This window comes from Apodemus sylvaticus, chromosome 3, assembly GCF_947179515.1.
Source record: "Apodemus sylvaticus chromosome 3, mApoSyl1.1, whole genome shotgun sequence".
Lineage (NCBI taxonomy): Eukaryota > Metazoa > Chordata > Mammalia > Rodentia > Muridae > Apodemus > Apodemus sylvaticus.
The window spans coordinates 93,746,223-93,767,824 of NC_067474.1; the positions used below are offsets into that span (position 1 = coordinate 93,746,223).

General features: G+C 40.6%; 1 protein-coding gene across 1 annotated transcript in view; it reads left to right on the forward strand.

Moving 5' to 3' along the window:
- The first annotated feature begins 272 nt into the window (after positions 1–272).
- Positions 273–21,602, forward strand: part of Lurap1l (leucine rich adaptor protein 1 like) — a 42,359-nt gene continuing 21,029 nt past the window's right edge. Inside the window, exon 1 of the mRNA XM_052175515.1 lies at positions 273–1,231. Coding sequence (XP_052031475.1) covers positions 941–1,231 — 291 coding nt within the window. The 5' untranslated portion in view covers positions 273–940. The remainder of the gene's footprint in view (positions 1,232–21,602) is intronic.

The window sequence follows — 21,602 nt, forward strand, 5'->3', positions numbered from 1 at the left end:
GATGGAAAACGACATATAATTTAGCCATTCTTCTGCCTGTAATGTTAAAAATGTGTTCTACAGGTTGTAGCCGTCAGAGGACTTCGGCAGGACAACATTTAGCTTAGTAACCTAATATGGGTATGCTCCCTGAGGCAGGACTTGCAAGTCAGTTTCTTAGCTTCAGGATTGGGAAGATTTTGCTGCCCTTCTTGTCTGTGACATACGGTACAAGGGTTGGCTCTGCTTTGGTCCACCTGCCAGCCGAGTTTAAAGTTTCCGAGGCTCGGAGGAACACAATGACTTGGAAGAGACAACCAAAAGGGGAAGGACACTGCTGCAGCAACCAGGAAGCCCTTGAATCCCAGCTAAGCTAACTGTGTCTTTTTTTTTTTTTAATGCTTCTATACCGCATACACATACGAAGAACCCACATCTTTCATTGACCAGAATTTTTTTTTCCTCTGACCGTCCAAGATAGTCTGATCCTTGGCGACATATGGCTGGAAAATGAAACGACCCGGGAGTGTGGCCACCTCGTTATTCTGTGTGGTGTAATACCAGATGGGCACCGTGAACGGCGCAGGGATGTGAATGAACAGTTTGAAATGGGAATTTTCCCCCCATCCAGCAGGTTCCATTTCCCTGTTGGGTCTCTCGGTATAACGTTCTAGCTTTTGCCCTTCTTTTCTGCAGTATCAATTAACTCAACTTGGCGGTGGAGTGGCCAGAAAGGAAGGAATGAAGCGATCTGCCTAATCTCGCTGGCTGCGGAGCAGCAGAACCTAAAACTGCAGCCTGGTGCAGATCTGCCCACTGCGCCCGGGGCATGGAGCGCACAGGCGACCGCGGGGACCCAGGCCCGGCCCCGGGAACCCAGTGCTGAGTTCCAGAGGCCGCCAGGCCGCCGCCTCCTCGAGCCCTCTGCCTTTACTGTCAGTGTCGCCCCTCGCAAAGAGTCATGGAAGACGGCCCGCTGCCAGACCTCAGAGACATCGAGCTGAAGCTGGGGCGCAAAGTGCCCGAGAGCCTAGCGCGCTCGCTGCGCGGGGAGGAGCCGGCGCCCCAGGAAGGGGCTGCGGACCCCAGCGGGGCTGGTGGGAGCTGCAGCAGCAGCAGCAGCTGCAGCAGCTTCGCCCCCTCCGTGTCCTCCTCGTCTTCATCCTCCCCTGCCTCTGGCTCTCCACGACGTAGCCACCCCAGCGCCCTGGAGAGGTTAGAGACCAAACTGCACATCCTCAGGCAGGAGATGGTGAGTGTAATGCGTCAGTAGCAACCTAGGGACCGGGAGTGGGGGGGGGGGGGGGGGCTGGGACCCGAGAGGTTAGCGCGGGAGCCGGGGAGAAGCTGGGAGGAGGTGAGCGGAAGCGCGCCTCTGGACTCGGCTACAGCTAAGCTGGAACCTTGAGGACTTTGCTCGGTCACAGGGTGCCCTGGCAGCTCTTTTGACTCTCCTCTACTTTCTGATAGTGCTCCTCCCTGCGCACCACTCTGCAGCTGCCAGCCGCAGATTCTCCCGCTCTAGCCTGCTGAAGGCCCGCAGTTACTGCGCGGATCCGGCCTGCTGTGAGCCGTTTGTGTTTTGCCTTGGTTTAAAGGGTGGTTTAATCCAGAGCACTTAGCACAGAAACGCCTCCCAGCTGGCCAGGAGGTGGCGCGGCGGGGTTCTTGCAGCCTGCCTCGGTAGTTTGCTCTCTCCTCCACCCTCCCCTCCTTGCAGCAGCTGCAGCTGTCCCAAGGCCACTCTTGGGTAGATTCGCCACAGCTGGTTCTGAAAACAATGGCTACTCGCCATTGATGTGCCTGTGAATGGCTTGTTTCACTGTTTTGATCCTGGAGAGCAGGTGACCCCGAGCCCAGGGATTTGCTAATGACTGCCTCCTACCCTTTTCTCTAGTCCTCAATCAGCACTTGTTTTCTCTACCATTTTGTGTGTGTGTGTGTGTGTGTGTGTGTGTGTGTGTGTGTGTGTGTGTGACCCTCGGATTAGGACAATGGGTCAAGTAGGTCTAAGACTCGTTATTCCGGATGTGCTTAGACTAAGGCTTTCATTCATTTGCCTTGAGCTCTTGGGCGAGTCTTGGCCTCTACAGATCTCAGTTTGTGATCTTTACAATGATGAGCTGATTGGAGGAAATTATCTCTTTCTAAGACATTTGAGGCAAATGGCCACAAACCAATAGCATTTTCTAACTCGGAGGAGAGGAAAATTTCCACAGCAGCCCTCAGGCTCGGGGATGGTGTGTGTGTGTGTGTGTGTGGGGGGGGATGGTGGTGGTGGAGTAGGGCTTCCTACAAAAGCAGTCTGTGGGGGGTTCACATCTAAGTTTCCTTCCATGTTTATTTTCTGTGATAGGGAGACCCCAGTGATAAATTCCAAGCTAAACAGTAGTTTCGGGAGATCATGACCTATTAAAACACTATAGAATATCACTCTGAAGACCCTCGCTAGATCCCTGGTCTACTTGAAGACTTTATGTCTTCAATACTTGCTTATCACTTGAAAAAGTTCCAGATATTGAAATAATATGTATATTTCTACATATAACTGAATGTGTATATATGGATATATACGTTGTGCATTGCAATTTATTTTTATTACTTTTCATATTTCACTGCCTAAATACACTATACAAGGCTTACATATTAATCACTTCAAATATTTATTACATAGTTACCATATCTTAATAAGCAATGAGCTTCGAAATATGGAATAAAAAATTAAAGGAGGTGAGATTTCTTAGACTCTAAGCATTTCAAACATACATCAAGTTCAGAGTTGCTACTGATCTAGGCAGTAGTTCTCAACCTGTGGGTCCCGACCCTATCAGAGGTCGCATATCAGATAGACTGCATTAAAACAAAGTTACAGTTATTAAATAGTAATGAAATAAGTTTATGGTTTAGGGTCACCACATGAGGTTAGGTGGATTAGAAAGGCTGAGAACCACGCTAACTCCTAAGTCCAATGACCTGAGATTGATACCCAGGATTCATGTGGAGAATCAGCTCCCACAAGTTGCTCTCTGATCTCCATACACACACCATAGTGTCACGTGTTCATGTATGTACGCCTCACAAACTAAATACATGGATATAAAGAAAAAAAAAACCTTTTAAATCAATGAGTTTGTCCATTAAGGGCTTTCAAATGTCTTATGTTTATTTGACTTTTATTTGTAGTGACTTCTGTACGATAAAGAAAATTGGTCATTTTCAACTAAGAATATCTACGAGACATTTATTTTCCAAATGAAAATTTCCAAGTTGATAAAAAAAATTTTCAGCTGTATCTTGCTATTTATGATGATCATGGCACATCAGTATTTTTTAAGAAATTATTTTTGTTTTACCAGTATGAATGGTTTCTGTGAATGAATCTGTATACTGCATTTATACCTGATGTTCTGAAAGGCCAGAAAACAGTGTTGTATACACCAGAACTGGAATTACAGACAGTTGGGAGCTACCGCGGTGCTAGAATTGAACACGGGTCCTTTGAAAGACCTCATACCTGCCTAGACATCACTCTGATATTAATTTTTGAAAAGATAAATGGACAATGACAACAAATTAATGAATCTTCGTTGGGTTTTTCTCTGTGAGGTCTCAATGTCTGTAGACTAAGAAAGATGTATCGGGATGTATGTATGATTGGGATAAACTGTGTTCTAATAAAAGCCTCTATTGAGTAAATCTTTTAAGCACTGGCCCCAGTTAGAAGGCAGAGGAGGTATATTTATTTAGCTATGCACAGGTGCGTGCATGCAGGTGCATGTGTAGGCTGACGTCACGTGCCTTCCTCTATCAGTCAGTCCCAGTCTTATATATTGAGGCACCAATTGTCCATGTGTCTCGTCTAGGTAGCTAGCTAGTTCACTGGATTACAGGGATGCATCTGGTGTTTGTGCAGATGCTAGGGATCCTAACTCTGGTCCTCACGCTTGTAAGGCAACACCGTTCCCACTGCACATCCCTTCAGGCCCCTGGCATCTCCTTTTATGCCTCCATAGATAACATGTTTTATCCCTGTCTGTCAATGTTGTAGTCATTGCTCTTAGAGATCTAGAAGGTGGTTTGTAAGGCAGAAAGGTGGGTAAAGACATTCAAGTGGGAGTAAGAACCTGTTTCTGGCCAAAGTCCTTAATGTCGAAACCCTTCTTAACAATACAAATAGTGCCATGGGTAAGGAAAATACTGATAAAGGCATAATTTGATACAAAAGGTAAACATCTAAGTAATTTTAGGATGTCTTGGGGGGAAGGAACAAAATTTTCATTGCAAACGATGGTTCTTATTTTGAATTGAGAGATTAGGAAATTTGACAATACAAGAGAGAAATGTAGAATTACATGTGAAATTTATTATGAAACTGGAGGTAGGTATTGGGCCTCTGGTACAAAATTTACCCAAGAAGCCTATGAGGGGTGGCAGCACTTGGGAGGCAGAAGCAGGCAGACTTTTGTGAGTACCAGGACAGCTAGGCCTACCCAGTGAGACCTTGTCATAAAAAAAACAAAAACAAAAACAAGTGCTGGTGAGATGGCTCAGTGGTTAAGAGCATCTACTACCCTTCCAAAGGTCCTGAGTTCAAATCCCAGCAACTACATGGTGGCTCACAACCATCCGTGACGAGATCTGGTGACATCCTCTTCTGGTGTGTCTGAAGACAGCTACAGTGTACTTTTACATATAGTAAATAAATAAATCTTAAAACACACACACACAAAAATACAACAAAAATTACTTCTCAGATCATTTAATGTCTGTCATATCACTTGTCCCTAAGATTAGACTACAACAAAGGAAGTATTTTCGTTCGTACTTAAAATGAAACTTTTTGTCTTGGCACAGAGATATGTTGAGAATGCAGGATAAGGACACACAGTTAATTAGTGAGCAAAATTGTCATTTGAACATATGGCACCTGATTTTAGGTACTGTGCTGTTTTTTTCTCCACACTGATCAATATTTCAGAAATTTCTTTTAAAAATATAGTTTAGCTCTTGTAAATCTGTGATCTCTTAGTACCTCAGAAAACGATAACAAGCCCTTGGGATATGTGGCAGGGGTTGTTGTGATTGTGGATTCATTTATCACTTGATAATCGTGCGCATCTGTGTGTGTGTGTGTGTGTGTATGTGTGTGTGTGTGTGCTTGTGTGATTCCTGCCTTTGACCTTAGGGAACAAAAACAAAATGTCTTCCTTAAAAGGTCAATATTGGGGTTCTTGTAATGGCTTTGTGTGTAAAGACACTTGCTGCCTACCTAGGCAACCTGAATTCTAGTTTGGGACCTACATGTGAAAAGTGGGTGACTATCCCTTGTCATTTGGTCTGTGCGCATGCGCGCGTGCGCACACACACACACACACACACATACACACACACACACACACAAAATGATACATGCCATTACCCTCATACACATCATACACACATACAATAATAAGTAATATTTTTTGAGAGACTTTCTTTGTTTTGAGCTTTCTTCCCACAAAGATTCATTTTAAACAATTTTCTTAAGATGAAGACTTCATTGATTATTATATATGACTGTATTATATAAGCTCATAATATCAGAAAACTCCAGTAAGTATAGATAAGTTCTATCAAATTTTGTTTTAATATTTAGTAATCTAGTTTAAAACATACTTTTTGGTGAGTTATTCAAAAGGCTGTTGTATTATTTCAAAATGTCTGGACCATACTTCAAGCTTGAGAATGAAAACCATTTTCATAAATTTATTTTGTGGCAAATTGGACATGAAGAAGATAACAGAGGCAATCAGCAGACCATAGGAGATTGAAATTATAAGGCATCTAATGCTCAGTCCTGATGTTACCTTCCTAGACCTGTATTAGTTAGAAACTCGGTGTCTGCTGTGGACCAGGAGAGGCACTGAATGTGGAAGTGGCCATGCGGATCCCAGTCAGGGCTCCTGCATGTGCAAAGCCTTTATAATCTTCAGGTAGGCTGGAGCCATTGAGAAAACATGAAAACACTGGGTTCCGATTTCCATATTTGGAGCCATAGTTTGCAGATCTCAATATCTGTGAGCATAGAAATGTGAAGTTAGTGACTTAGACTTTCCTACTACAGCATATGGTTGCCAACTTTTGCCTTTAATGAACTTTTCAGAGCAAAACCTTGGACTAGACACAAGTACACATATGGGAGAGAAAGTGGGTTCAAGAGGTGGCTTACAGTGCAGAGTACTTGCTGCTTCTGCAGAGAACGCTGTTTCAGTTCCCTGTACCCACATGCATACATGTAGACAGAACACTCAAACACATAAAATAAGCAAATCTAATTTTTTTGAAAGAAAAAACTCATAAATGACACTAAAACCTAAATTGAAATGTTTGAAAAAAATCTTGAAAATAGATTTCTGCTTGACTTTTACGGATACTTTTCTTAATGATTTTTGTTTTTACTATGCCCCCTCCCTATTTTAAATGGATTCTTTAGTTTTGTAATAATAAAAAAAATCTTTAAAATTCCCTTAAAAGCAAGTTTTAATTTTATTAGCTTCACACTTGGCTTTGGGTACCCTTTAATGGAGGCAAGGAGATTTTTATTACTTGGTTGCCTCTAGGTAGAAACTGGGAAGCGGAGGTATTTTCCTTAATGAGTTCTCAAGATGGTCGGAAAGATAAAATAAGAATATAATTTGGCCAGAGAATGATTACAAGTCAACATGTCAGCGGGCGCCAGATGCTACATTTGAGACAGGGGAGCCTGACTGTGGACATGACTCATGAGGATAAGCCCTCCTGACTCATGAGGTGACCCTGGCAATCATGTAAATTAAGGCTTTAACCTAGGGATAAAGACATGGAGGGCATCTAGCTCCCAGCAGAAGCTGCTTCTGTCTTTTTGCCCATTTAATGTTAGTATTCTTAATGTAATAAGTAAATCTTTTTTTCCTAATTGGATATTTTATTTGTTTACATTTCAAATGTTATCCCCTTGTCCTGTTTTCCCTCTGCAAACCCCCTATCCTGTACCCTCCCCCTGCTTCTATGAGGGTGCTCCCCCACCCACCCACTACTCCCGGCCTCACTGCCCTAGCATTCTTCTACACTGGGGCATCAAGCCTTCACAGGACCAAGGGCCGCTCCTTGCATTGATGCCAGATAAAGCCCCTTCAGCTCCTTCAGTCCTTCCCCTAAATCCATCATTGGGGTCCTTGTGCTCAGTCCAATGTCTGACTGTGAGCAGCAGCATCTGTACTGGTCAGGATGTGACAGAGCCTCTCAGGAGACAGCTATATCAGGCTCCTGTCAGTAAGCACTTCTTGACATCAGCAATAGTGTCTAGGTTTGGTGTCTGCATGTGGGATGGATCTCCAGCTGGGAGAGTCTCTGGATGGCCTTTCCTTCAGTCTCTGCTCATAATAAGTAAAACTTATGAGACGTACTTTCATAATAAGTGGCTCTTGCATTGTCAGCAGCCCTAATGTCACTTTGCTAGAAGCTCGTAGAAGGTAAACATGTAACTTGAAAACCATCACACTCCCGCAAAATAATGTCAGAGCATGCGTGTGGGACAGAGACTGAGGACAACTCAGGAATCAGTTTCTTACTGTGTAAGTCCTGGGATTTAACTCAGGTTATCAAATCTGCTAAGTCAAGTTGCTGGCTCAGTAACCTAACTTCTTTCTATCCTTCCTCCCTTGCTTCTGTTCTTCCTCCCTCCTTTTTTCCTTCCTTTCTTCCTTCCTTCTTTCCTCCTAACTTCCTTCTTTCCAGGCTTCCTTCATTTTTTTTGAAACAGGGTCTTACTGCACAACCATGGCCTCAAACTCACCTGTGGCCCTCAAGTGCTCAAGTTAAAGGATGCACCACCACACCCATCCTAAGATCATTTTCTGGAAGAAAAGAATTTCCTTCCATGCAGGTCGCATAACAGAAGCAAGCTGCGTTGTTTAAAAAAAGACTACAAGTTGTGTGGGAATTTTAAACTCAGAATGTTCATCTTGTGCTGACATAAAAATGTACCTCCTATCCTACACTGATGTGAGACACGTTGAAAAGACATTTTCCTGCATGGAGACTTTAGTTTTAAAGGCACAACTATGGAATTAAGGTTCATGTGAAAGTCTTTGGAATCCCTGACCATGCGTTAGTGTGAGATGGAATCACTGGTTCTCCTGGACCCATGGCAACTGAAGTTACAGAGAGTTGTGAGCCATCCTGTAGGTTATGGGAAGGAAAACTCTATAAGAACAATAAGTACTCTTAGCAGCTGAGCTGTTTACCATCCCCTTGTTTTTTCTTTCAATGCCACAAGTTTACTATTCAAAGGGTGGCTCTCTGCTTTGTCCTGGCCTTGGTAGACTTTGGAAGGGGCTTTTAAATTCAGGCAGGGTCTGGGAAGGTGGCACAATACATAAAGTGTTTCCTGAGCAACCCTATGGAGCTGAATTTAAAGCCACAGCAGTAAATCCTGTAACCCCAGCATGGGGTAGGGAAGAGACAGGGTGATCCATACAGCTTGCTGGTCCCATGGCCCCATAGTCGAGGAGGGGGGTTGGTGAGCACCAAGTTCTGTGCAGGACCCTGTCCCCCAAATAAGGGGAAAACCAATAAAAAAGTATCACTTAACATTCCTACACACACACACACACACACACACACACACCACAGAGAAATGGAGGAGGAAGGAAGAAGGGGAGGGGAAAGGGAGGGAGGGAGAGAGAGGGGGGAGGGAGAGAGTGCATAAATGTGAACTGGAGCTTCAGAAGAACCTATAACAAGTTTCATTACCAGTATGTAGAGACTTCTAGCCTATGAGAATCTTCCTCTGCTCCCCTAACCTGTGTGTAGCCATCCATGCAGACCAGACTAGGCTGGAACTCACAGAGATTCACCAAACTTCTCCTCCAGAGAGTTGGGGTTAAAGGTATGTGCCATCATGCCCAGATATGTTCATAACTCTTAGAAGCTCATGATGTAGGTACTTTTCTAGGTTCAACCAATAAATAGTCTTCTGTGAGTCTTTTATTTATGGTAACCATCTATCATCCTATCATCTGTCATACTCGTTGCTTCAAAGCATAGCTAGGGTGTCGTGATTGTGTGTTGACATTTGAGACTAAAAGCGATAAACTTTCAGGCTTGTTTGCAAAGAGAAGATAGTGGCGATGTGTTGCATTGGACACTGTAAGAAATGGTCTCTGATGCTTTGCTGTGGGTTTGATGTGGGGAAAGTACCTTGATAAGCTTGATGCTGTTGTTTTAAAGAGATAAGAGGTATTTCCTATGTGACCTACCTACTCTGGCCTTGCTGCAGAAGTATATCGAAAAGAAATCACCATAGATGTGTGTACAATCTATTCTTCTGTACATTCATCACTGCATGTTATCACTAAAAGTCCAACAGAACTGAGAAATAGCTCAGTCTGTAAAGTGCTTGCCTCATGATCATGACCTGAGTTCAGTCCCAGGAACCCATGCAAAAATGTGTGGCATATGGTGCTTAATAAACTCTCAGACCTGGGAAGAAAGATACAGGACTCTCCCTTGGGCTTCACCATTTCCTGGACAATGAGAAGCCTCGTGTTAAAGGAAGCATGTGGCATTCTCTAGGATGACAGCAGAGATTGTTCTCTGACGTCCACACTCATGCACCTACCTACACACAAACACATACATCATATATACCCTCATCAAATTTTGAGCCATCATTACAAATATAGTACTGTTGATGTTATTAATATTATTAATATGGTTCATTTATTCATCAACTAGAAAAACTAATTATGTATACATGTTATATTAGTCAGGGTTTTCTAGAGGAACAGAACCAGTAGACTAAATATGCACTCTATTAGATTGCTTTCTCTTGCTGTAAAAAGATACAGTGATCAAAGTCAACTTGGGAGTTGTTGCTTCTCATAGCTTATAGTCCATCATGAAGAGAGTTCCTTACAGAAGGAGCTCAGGGCAGGCACTGAAGCAGGAGCCACAGAGAAGCATTGCTTATTGGTTTGCTCTGCATGGCTTACTTAGCTTTCTTTTTTTTATAGAACTCAGAACCACCTTTCCAGGGTTGGAACTGCTCACAGAGAGCTGGGCCCTTCCACATGAGTCCTTGATCAAGATAGTACCCCTGGGCTTATAGGCTGTTCTGATGAAAACAATTCCTCAATCGAAATCCCCTCTACCTAGATTACTACAGCTTGTGTCATATTTTCAAAAGGCAAACTTAGCAAATCAAACCCTTGTCAACCTGAGAAGCACATCAGAATTGATTCTTAATGTTTTCTTTCTTGTTTATCCTCAAGATATGATGTTAACATACATCACAGTATAAACAAACCATAGTATAACTTTAAAAGTTCCACAAACTTTTAAAAAATTCAACATTTTAAAAAGAATTCAGTTTCTTTAAAATGTCTATAGTCTCTCTTGACTGTGGGCTCCTATATACTACAACAACAACAACTACTACTACTACTACTACTAATAATAATAATAATAATAATAATAATAATAAACAACCAAATTCTTTCTTTCTCCAAGAAGGAAGACAGTCATAAACAAATGAAAGCAAAGGCAAAGTCCAAAAGTATAAATAACACTGGGCCGTAACAGGTCCGTGTAAAGAAGTGTAAAGAAGCCAACGACAGATCTGATAAATGCTCTGAGACGGTGGCAGTAGTGAAGCATCCCACCCAGCTGTTCAGCATAGCCCAAATACTACCGACAAGAGTAGGTGAGAAAAAAGCATTCAGCTCCCAGAAAAAAATGTAAAGGGTTTTAGAGAGAAAAATAATCCTTGTCAAGACCAGAGGATTAGAAATAATTAAGGGTACAGAAACTCTTCTTTTTAGGATTGTACGTGACTCATAGGCTACAATGAGAACCCACACTTTAGTCTTCTGCCTTGACAATGAGACTATAAATTGCATTGCAGGGATAATGCACATGGGGCCCTCGCTCTAACTTGGTTTTATCATTTCAATCTGGTGTTAGTCACACTGTAAAAGTTAACGAGTTACAGGTAGATCAAGACTGAACTGTCAGAAATCTTTCTATAGTGAAATCCTGTTATCGTTTAGAAGACATTCATGAGCCTCTGGTAAAAGGTTTCTGTGGAGTGAAAGTATGACAAAATTATGCAGATGTCTCATCATTTGCCACTCCTGATGTGGCAGCATTAGATCCTGTATCCCAGTGTGGTTGGTGGCTCACTCTCTTCTCCTAAGATATAGTTGGTTCTGGGACATAGCTGTAAGTAATTGATTTAATGCCTGTGTCTCTCAACGGCCGAGCCATTTCCTTAGAGCTAACTGTGAACTACAATATACCTCAGTGCTAACTGAACTACAGGATACCTTGGTCTATTTCCAGCCTTCATGTTTGGAGTGTGTCAGCAGCACTTTTCCAGAGCAGAACAAAGAACACAGGCCCACCAGCCAAACCCAGGCATTTGGAACTAGGCTCTTGATTAGAGACTGCAACATCCTCTTACTGTGATTGCAGTAATAGATGTAAAAAAAAAGGGGGGGGAAGACAACTATTTTCTACCTGCTTTGAAAGAGTATTGGAGAATTTGTTCCTGGTTTTAGGTCACACTCTGTTTTTGGATACGGTCTATCTCAGTAACCATGGGTCTAGGAGTGTTGACAGAGCACATCCTGCTAGGGAATGCTCCTCTTGGCCCCTACACAGAGAGCACTCACATCTACTTCTGCCATCCTCTCCTGCTATGTAATGAGAGTTTGAGGTCTGAGGGTAAAGGTTAAAATTCATGTTGTTGAGTACACACGGGGAAAGAAAGGTGCCTGGTGCAATTTGAATGGTCTCTGCTAATGCCTGCTGCTCTGAGGACTGTATTAAGGCCTGCTGTGCGAGCTGCACAGGGTCGCTCTCTCCCCATGTGCACAGAGACCCCAGCATGCTGGATTAAATAAAATTCCTCTTGCTTTTTGCGTCAGAAAAGGGAATGTTCTCTCTGGGATCATAATATTGGTAGGAGTTCTGATGAATCAGTTTGTCTATGTGTGTATTTATTTGATACTATATTAATTAAAAAGATTTAAAATGGTCATCACATAATCTGGTGTTGCAACTGAACCAGTAACTGTATATTTCCTTCTGGATATTTTTGTCTGTACACAGCTGTGTGAATACTGCTTTTCCCAAAGGCATCATGATGGCTTTGCCTTCTGAGAAGTACCACTGCATGGAATTTTCCTGCCTATAATAAGTCTTTCTAATTCAAATCCTCTACAGGAAAAATTCTAACTATGTGGCAGACATTTAAAAATCATTTGTTTAGAAATATCTTAGACTTTTATTAAAGGTTGCAAAAAAACAGGGCCCAAATCAATGTATTGTGCTTACCCAGGGCCCTCTAAACCTTGTGTTTCTCCAACTCATTTTCTTCCTTTTCCCTCTTTCGCTAACACACACACACACACACACACACACACCCCAAAATGATTCTAAAGACAGCAAGTGTGATATCACTGTGTTGCTGTGCTTCTCGGGAACTTAATGAGTACTTCCCCAAGGCAGGCATTCTTCATGAGCAGTGTCCCTTTTCCTCTTCTGTGCATATTGTTGCACAATAATGAAACAATTGCTGACATATCTCACTTTTCTGCATGGAATTCAGATTTGTCCTTAGAAGTTTTAGTGACAGAACACTAAGCCTCCAGAGACCAGAGATCAATCAGCTCTTCTCCTATGGGGGTCAAATATCAGAGATCCTGCATATTAGATATTTACATTATGATTCACAACAGTAGCAAAATGGCATCTCTTTTGAGATGCATGTATCTCATAAGAACCATTTCCACAGTTCTCAAAGTACTTTCCCTTGTTTCTCCTTCATCATTCTTCAGGTTATACAATTAGATAATGAGTGTAACATTTGTGCCCTATATCTCAGTACAGTGGTTACAGCATATATCTGGCATATAGTATGTGTCTTAGAATTGTGCTTATCCATGGCCTTTTGCCAGGTTCTTAGCTGCTGGTTAAGGAGGCAGTGAATTAAGTAGCACTACCCTCTCTCCATGTGCTCCATTACATGTGGTAAAATTCAGTCTGGCTTGGAGGACTATATTTAATAATAACAATACACACACATAAACACACACATACACATACATACACAGAGAGAGAGAAAGAGAAGAGAAAGAGAGAACTTGAAAACTCTCTTAATTTTCTTTAATTTGGCAATAGTAAGTGCTTACCAAAGGCTGTTGTCCTGAAAATTCCAAGCAATTAAATAGAATTTTATCCTTTCTAGATCCTCTTCATAACTGCATTACTTCATTTTTAAGATTTGCCTTTTCTCTGTGCCTTGTAGTAACTATTCTTGTATCATTTATCCCTTATTTGGAAATTTCTAAACCTTAGCTTGGAAATGGCCATAGTAAAAATGGGAGGGAGAGTCTGTATAATTAATCCATTTATGGTCCTTATGTATGTGGGTTTGCCAGTAGAGAAAATGGATAAGAATTCAGGGAGTCTTATTCTAGTAGACCATGGACTTAATATCAACCCAGATTCAGGTCCTATTACTAGGACTCAAACTAGGGGAAAAGGACTTAACAGTAGATCTTCACTTTCCAGAGTTCTGCTTCTCCCTCACCCCACACCCCCTGTCTTTCAATGGTCATCCTTTAAAAAATTGGAAATCATAAGCCACCACATACTAACCTATACATGTCACCTATACGTGTCACAGGAACTGCATACCAAAGGGTAATGGAATCTCCATTCTCCACTGCTGTGCATGGAACAAGATGGAAACATTCTCTCAGGTGTCTGCACTGATTTAGGTTCATGTTGTGAGTGCTAGGTATGGTCATTAGATCGCACCATCGTCTTCATTGACACCATAAATCAAGTGAGCCAAAGGGATTATCAACTGTGCTGTAATTCTTGCTCATAACCATTTATCACTAGTTAACTCTCCTAGGAGCAATATCTAATTCTCACTGCTGATTTGGAAATAAAGATACAGAAATGGAGGGAATTCACACTGATAAAGACCGGAGGCCAGCTTTTCCACTTCCAAAACTGGTTGTTCCAGGTGTCACAGCTTAGCCAATATAAATAGAGGAAATTCATTTCCATTTACACTTTAATTCCAAAAGTCCAGCATCATTACTGGGAATGTTCTGGAGTTTCACCACATGAAGTGCTGGGTCATGTTTGTTTGCATTCAGTCTCCAGACAAATGGACTCCATTTGGATTTCACCCAGTTCTTACAGAGGAATGTACTGTTACGATTTTTTTTTTTTAATCATTGACTTGGTTTTGATGCAGTAGGAGGAAGCAACTTGAAAATCTCACACCTCTTAATTATTCTTAAGTGTAGATTTTTTGGTGCTGCTTCAATGAATCAACTAACTCTTCCCAGAGCAAAGAAAGGAATTAAAGTTAGAAAGTCAGATTGATGCATACTCTTGACAATTAGTCCAACGGGAATCCTTTTGTCTGCTCTGTGCCTTTCAACGTGAGTTAATTTTGTCTCAGTTAGGAATCTGTGTGTTTCACTTAAGTGTTACTCATACAGCTCCATAGTAAATATACTTTTTTCCAAATCCTCACTTCTTGTTGGACCAGACACTGATGAAAACTCACGTGTACACCCTTTAACGGTGTAAGTAAGGATGTGCCCTAGATGAGGCTCTGCATCTCTGCCTCAGGAAATACTTCAGCAGAAGGCATGAAGTAAACACAGCACACATTTTTATTTATCAGCAATATTGATTCCTGTGATGAACCCCACACAGGGTAGAGATAACCTGGAGACACGGTTTCAGGTTACTTACACTGAATCAGGTAAAAAGGCATGGGTTATTAAATAATTTAATTTCTGTGGTATTAAAAATTCTTGTCAAATCTCCAAAGTAGTTTTAATAAAGCATATGTTTTTATTGTTTTTATAAAGAAAAATATTATTTCATAACTGTTTATTTATCTGATGCTGGACTCAGGAGCTCTACATTAGTTCCTTAATTCCCAACTGGAGCCCCATTTCCGTTCCTCAGGCCCTTCAGCAGCCTCAGTTAGTTGCCGTTGCCTGTCTCTTCCCTCCCTTCCAACCTTAGCTCCCACATTGCATGTAGTTAACTCTGAGTTATTATCCCGAGGGTCAAACAATTAGTTACATTTTGCTTAATGTTGCCTTTGATGTTGTTTCTTTGTGGATCTCTCTGTAGATAATACATTCTCTCTTATCTAGAACCATATCCAATTTACACAGCTTTAGAATTTAAGAGAGTAAGGAATTCAGCATTGGAAGAACAGAGTAATATAAGGTCGTTAATTTGTAAGAGTGCCCCTTTGAGGAGACCTGTGATTGTTTAAATAACTTCAGCAAATCAGACATAGTGAGAAATATTGATTAACTGTGAAATCGTACTAAGAAAGATTGAGACAGATGTATGACTTGTGTGTTCAGAGTTAGTGGGGATGAGATTAATAAAAATGGTTAAATAATCCTAAATAAGAGAATATGAAATTAAGACGTGTGAGTATGGCTAAATAATCAAAAATGAACAATTGTAGTTGCTGTTTTAGGGAAGTTATAGAATGCGGGTAGGGGTGCTTTTGCATGCTTGTTCGTTTTCTTGTATTTCTTTTCATTGGAAATAAACAGTTTCCATGTGTTTTATATCTAGTATCTTTAATAGGCATACTTTTGAACCAGCCATAAACAAAAAAAAACTGTTGCTTACTGAGGAAGGAAATGTGGAGTCATGTAAAACATGACAGCATAGTTTTGGAACATGAGTAGAAACAAGACTATGAAACTTATTTGTGATATAAATGCTTCAAAAATATTTGTTGTCGTCCCATTAACTCTAATCCCACTTTTTTATGGTTTTGTGGTTTCATAATACAATCTCAATAAATTAAAGTTGCCTGGGTTACCATATTGAAGTTTCCTACAGAAAAAAAAAAATAAACATTTAATCATTCTACTGACACAGATACATAATTCTCCACTCCTAGGAGGAACAAAAATCTGACCACACTGATCAGACTGCATTATTTTATTGAGGGAACTTTCATTTAATTTGGGAGTTTTCTTCTGCGGTTGTTTTCACTGTAGAAGGTACGCTTTGCCATTTCTTTTCTTACCTTTGTAGGAGCCCAGTCTTTTGCTTGATATTGTTTTTTAGATTTTCCCCATGTAACTGTCATAAAAAATGTATTTATTTTTATGTGTGTGAGTATTTTACCTGCATGTTTGTCTTGCATGCTTGGTAAACACATAGGTCAAGAGCGTGTTGGGATGACCTGGAGCTAGTGTTACAGATGGTTGTGAGCCACATTGTGGGTGCTGGGAATTGAATCTGGGTCCTCTGGAAGAGCAGCCAAGCCCCTTAAGTTATAAATCACCTCTCTGATCTCTCTCTGTGACTGTCTTAATACATCATCTATATTACCTGAAAATTTGTCTTTTGTGTGCATAGCCCTAATAATGTTATGTGTTTAACTCGTTTCTTAGAGTTTAATTTTCATGAATACTTTTTATATTCATGTTTTATTCAAATAATTCCTAGTCCAAGGGATAGGTGTCATTGTTTTACATGATTTTCAAATTCCTCATGGAGATTTCTCTTGTCACATTGAATTTTTTTTCTGTTTAAGAGAACAGTATATTGTTTTCAGAATTCTTTTAAGGGGTAGAGTAGCAGGTTTTGTTTAAGAACTGCTAAGAAGTAGGCCTGAATCTCTGCTCCAGTGATTCCTAGTAGAATGACTATCATGTTGCAATTTGAAGAAAATAGCTACCAGTCAGGAATGTTATTAAGCGTAGGTAAAAGGACATAATACATACATTGAGGATTAGCTACAGTGTATGACACGAAAGCTGTTTAAAGACTGCTTGCTTTTCTCTGTACTGTTATTATTATTGGGATATGTCCCTGTCACTATGAAGACTACCTTGAAAATTAAAAATTTCTCTATGGAATTATAGAGCAAAACCAATAGGAAAATAGCACATGGCTACTCTGCAGTGCGTGGCTGGCAGAACAGCGCGTTCTCTGCCATCAGCTGTACTGAAGGGAACCTCGCCTCTCTGCAGAACTCAGCACTTCACTGCAGGTCCTCTCTTACCCTGATTCCAGAGCAGTGGACTCTGATCATTGCAAAAATCAGCCCAGGAAGCTGATCTTGCTGTTACTGGGGGAATAAACAAGTGGCAGTGAGAATCACAGTCTGATTGCTGAACAGATGCTGGGCAGGCAGATCATTAAGAGATTTCCACATTCGGTTTGTAATCATGATCCGGAACCAGGGGAAAGATACTAACCACAGAAGCCCGGAGGCTTTACTGATGTCAGAGAAGTCCCGACGCAATATAGATTAGATTTTGAAGCTGGGTCTGCCCAGGTTTCAATTGCCATAAAAGCATCTCATATTCTCCTGAGTGGTTGTGTGAAAGATGAGCTTTTGCTGTACGTCGTCTTTTTGTTTATGTGTTCAGATACAGGGGAAGTGTAGAGGTTTTGTTTAACTTAGGAAATTCTATGAGGGCTTTGTTTAAGAAGTTTTTTTGTTTTGTTGTTTTAAGTTTGGCCTAGCATGGAACAATCAAATCAACGTAACAAAACTCTGTATAAAAAATTTATACCCAAGAGAAAGTATATAGATTGACATCATGGCTAAGGATGTGATGAAAAATGCTACCCAACAAAATTCAGGCATTCATTTTCACTGTGTGGGGGCACTGTTTGTAATCAGCGGTGGAACCACTTCCAAGTAATGGTGGAATTTCCCTTACTCCTGAACAATAATGTAATGTTACTTCTCTGGACAGACTTCTACCTGAGAATGTCTCAGCTGTTGAGACACAGTTTTATGCATTACTCTTTCCTTTGTCTGCATTATAATGAAAGGCATGTATAAATATACAATTGCAAATGACAAATTTCAGGTCACATTAGGTTAGGCAATCACATGAGCAAGAATCATATACTTGGACTTGGGAGCTGATGTCCAGACGTGTCCTGATGAAGTCATTGTGTACCATCTGCTCTAATAATTCTCGACACCAACTGTCATATTCAGGAGTGTAGGAAGTTCTTATCTACAGTCTCTGATGTTTGTTTATGATTTTTTTCCTACCTGGAAAAGACTGACTTTGTGTCCTGAAACATACTAGCAAACTGCAAGTCCCATAGTTTTGAAGAACACGTGGGAACTGTGGGAAAATTAGGAGCCTAGTAAGCCCACCTCGCTTGGATGGTGTCTCCTTCATTCCTTTTACCTTTTTTGATATAAATTGAGGAAAGCGAATCATTCTATTCCCAGCAGCTCTTTAAAATGTGTTGACCCATCTGTTGCCATATGTCAGACATCTGCTTTAATCATCCTCATCTGTGGTCCTACAAAACTAGAAGCAATGAATTAACATTGAATATATGCTAATTTGTAGTGCTAGAGCAGCTATTTGTGAGACATTGAATCTGGCAGTAGCAATTTTCAGAATTAGCAATATTAGAGGCTAAGAATAGAAAGCACAAGTATATTTGTATTCTGAGCCACCGTTTTTGAGCCAGTAATTGTAAAGTCTTTGCCATCCTCCCTTTGTACCTGTACTGTGAAGAGTGATCCCTACTTGTTATATTTACTTACTTATTTTATTTATTTATTTATTTATTTATTTATTTATTTATTTATTTATTGAGCCTTACTTGAATTTTCCTTTAAAACAAGCATGGCATCCTATATATCAGGATAGAATCACGCAGGAATGGTCTATGTTGTAGAGTTTCTTCTTTTGGGGACGATAGAGTCTTTATCCAATATTAAGGTATCAGCAGAATATATTGGAAGAGTTTAAGCAACCTTGCCCGTGTATCATTAACCATGAGTTTGTATGTTTCATAAAATACAGCATTCCACCCCTACCATCAGCTGTGGTTTCTTTATCACTATCCACATTTTTTATGCTGATTTGTACACCATCTTTTCATTGGTGCATTGAACAGTCACTTGGGAATTTATCAACCAAGTTCAAACACACAATTCTTCAGAGCAATGTAGTATCACTAGCAGATGTTTAGCTTTAAATGTCATAAATGAAAAGTATAGTCCCTTAAGTCCCTTAATCTATATTTAGATTGGCTATATTTTTGCCTTTTTTCCCTCTTCCCTTCCTCTCTCCTTCCTTCCCTTCTCCCTTTCCTTCTTTTTGGTTTCCTCTTTCTTCTTTTGGAGGTAGGGCCCACAGTGTAGTCTTGCTGGTGTGGATCTCTATGTCTACCAGGTTGCCTCAAACTCTTAAGAGCTCCACTTGCCTCTGCCTGCCCAGTGCTGGCATTAAAAGTGTGCTGATAGCCTGCTGATTGGACACATTTGCTATACTAAAGTCAACTTTTAAATAACTCTTCGGATGAAATAAACAACCAAATTTTTATCAGAAATAAAATTCAGTGCAATTATTTTCTTGCTACGCGTGATGGTACTTGCCTTTAGTTACAGAAGCTTAGTTTGCAGAGTTTCAGGCCAGTCTGTCAATAACTAAATTACTAAATGAACAAACAAACAAATAATTCTAACTTCCTTGAATACGACAAGCATTTAAAATTTTATGCATAATCATTTTATTTTTTACATTTGCATTTACATTAAATCGTTTATCATTTACATTTAAGGTGAACAGGATGCTCTGCTTTTATAGTTAAGTGACTTCATAGTTACGCAAATTAATACGCTCACAGGCTGCCTTTTAAGATATTTTTGTGGTAAGATATTTAAAATCTGATTTCCTAGAAAGTTCCTGGAATGCCATAATATCTTATTTACCGTAGCCTTTATATATACTAGATCTGTGGGCTAATGGATTCCACTTATCTGCAAGTTGGTAATTTGACCTATTTCAAAATCAAAGGATGCAGCTAAATTCTGTTGCATACAGGCTACATACACTATATCATGCAGTTCCACCCCGGTACCAACATTTTGTGAAATAGAGAGCTGGTATAAAGAAAGTCTTAAGGAACCTGTCCAACAGACAGAAATGCAACAGCTACTTCATGGAAGAATGGGATTTTAACCTGTCCTTTGAAATCAAAACTAGGCTTGTTTTTTTTTGTTTGTTTTGCTAAGCGATCAAGCTGTCTGTGGTTCCCCTGCCTACATTTGGAAACTCATACAGGTTGAGAAATTAATAATAATAACAACCAAATAATAATAATAATAGCAAATCATTGAATCTAAAAGTAAAAAAATAAACCATCCATTGCCCCTTACAGAGTTTAGATTTCATGGAAGTGTTTATGTAAATGCATACAAGCCACACCCTTGTAAAGTTATTGGACTATTTAATACATTAGTAATTTCCACAGTTATGTAATGTCCATAAGAGTCTCTGTTGTGTCAAGTCCAAACAGAAAATAAAACCTCCTATTTTAGTTAATTTCTAGGTTAATTGTGATTTCCAAGGCATAAGCAACGGAACATTTTAGAGCTTTTATATTTTGATAAAGATCATAATCCTTATCTTTAGTATCATAATATTTTTCTACTCAGTTGCTTAAGTAGAAAATGTAGTCTCTTAATTATACTTATTACACAGCCATCCCCGTTGGCCTCTTCATCCAAAAACTTTGAACCGCTCCACGAGCTGTAATGGCTGTGCTCCTTGGAGAAGCCTCACATTAGCCTATGACTTTAAATGTCTTTGAGAATATTGAGAACCTTACTGGTAGGAATTGGTGAAGCTTCCCAAGCTCTCTGTGTCTCCATGCCCTCTAAAAGAGCATCAGCATAGATTTTCCTCCCCTGTTTCTCCCAAAAAGAAAATGTGCTTGTAAAGTGACTGCTGATCTTGTTTTTTTGTAAGGTTTTCTGTATCTGTTTCATTTGACTCTGTAAGGGTGCTTCCTGTGCTTCATAAAACAGCAGTATAATACAACAGGAGGTAGCACCTCAGCAGGGCTGGCCAAGGTGTTCCCTTGAGGAATCACCGCCATGTGACAGGCCTAGTGAAAAGGAAGTTTATTGGAAGAAGAGAAGAGGACCTGGAAAAGGTGTTGAGACAGAGAAAGGAAGGGATCAGAGAAGGACAGAAAGAGAGAGGAGAGAGGGAGAGGCTGGCTGGGAGCACGTGGGGAAGAGAGTGAGAGCAGAGAAGGGGGAGAGACCAGGAGAGGGAGAGAAAGGAAGAGTGGTGAGAGGGGACAGGGGTGGGGAGAGAGAGACACACACAGAGAGACAGAGACAGAGACAGACAGACAGACAGAGTTGAAGTACCCAAGCAATCCTTCTTAGACACCTGGCTCCCACCTGGCAGGTGGCTTCTCTAGAGGTAGCTGTTGGGTGGAGCCTAGCAGACTCCTTTGTAAGCCAACAATGCTAGAGGAAATCTTATTTTTACCCTTTTGTCAGAAATGTGTGTAGAGCTCAGGCAGTCCTCAACCTGACATCTCTAGCCTCAACCTACGTAGCTGGTAGCTATCGGCATGCACAGCCCTGCTCAGCAAATACGTTTCAAAACTTAAAACATAAAGTGTATTTGGAAATTAAAATGGGGAACAATGAGTTTTACTGCATTTAACTCATGTGTCTATTTCATGTCCATTTCTTAAAAGACATAAGCTGGAGAAGTTTAAGAATATTCTCAAAGGAT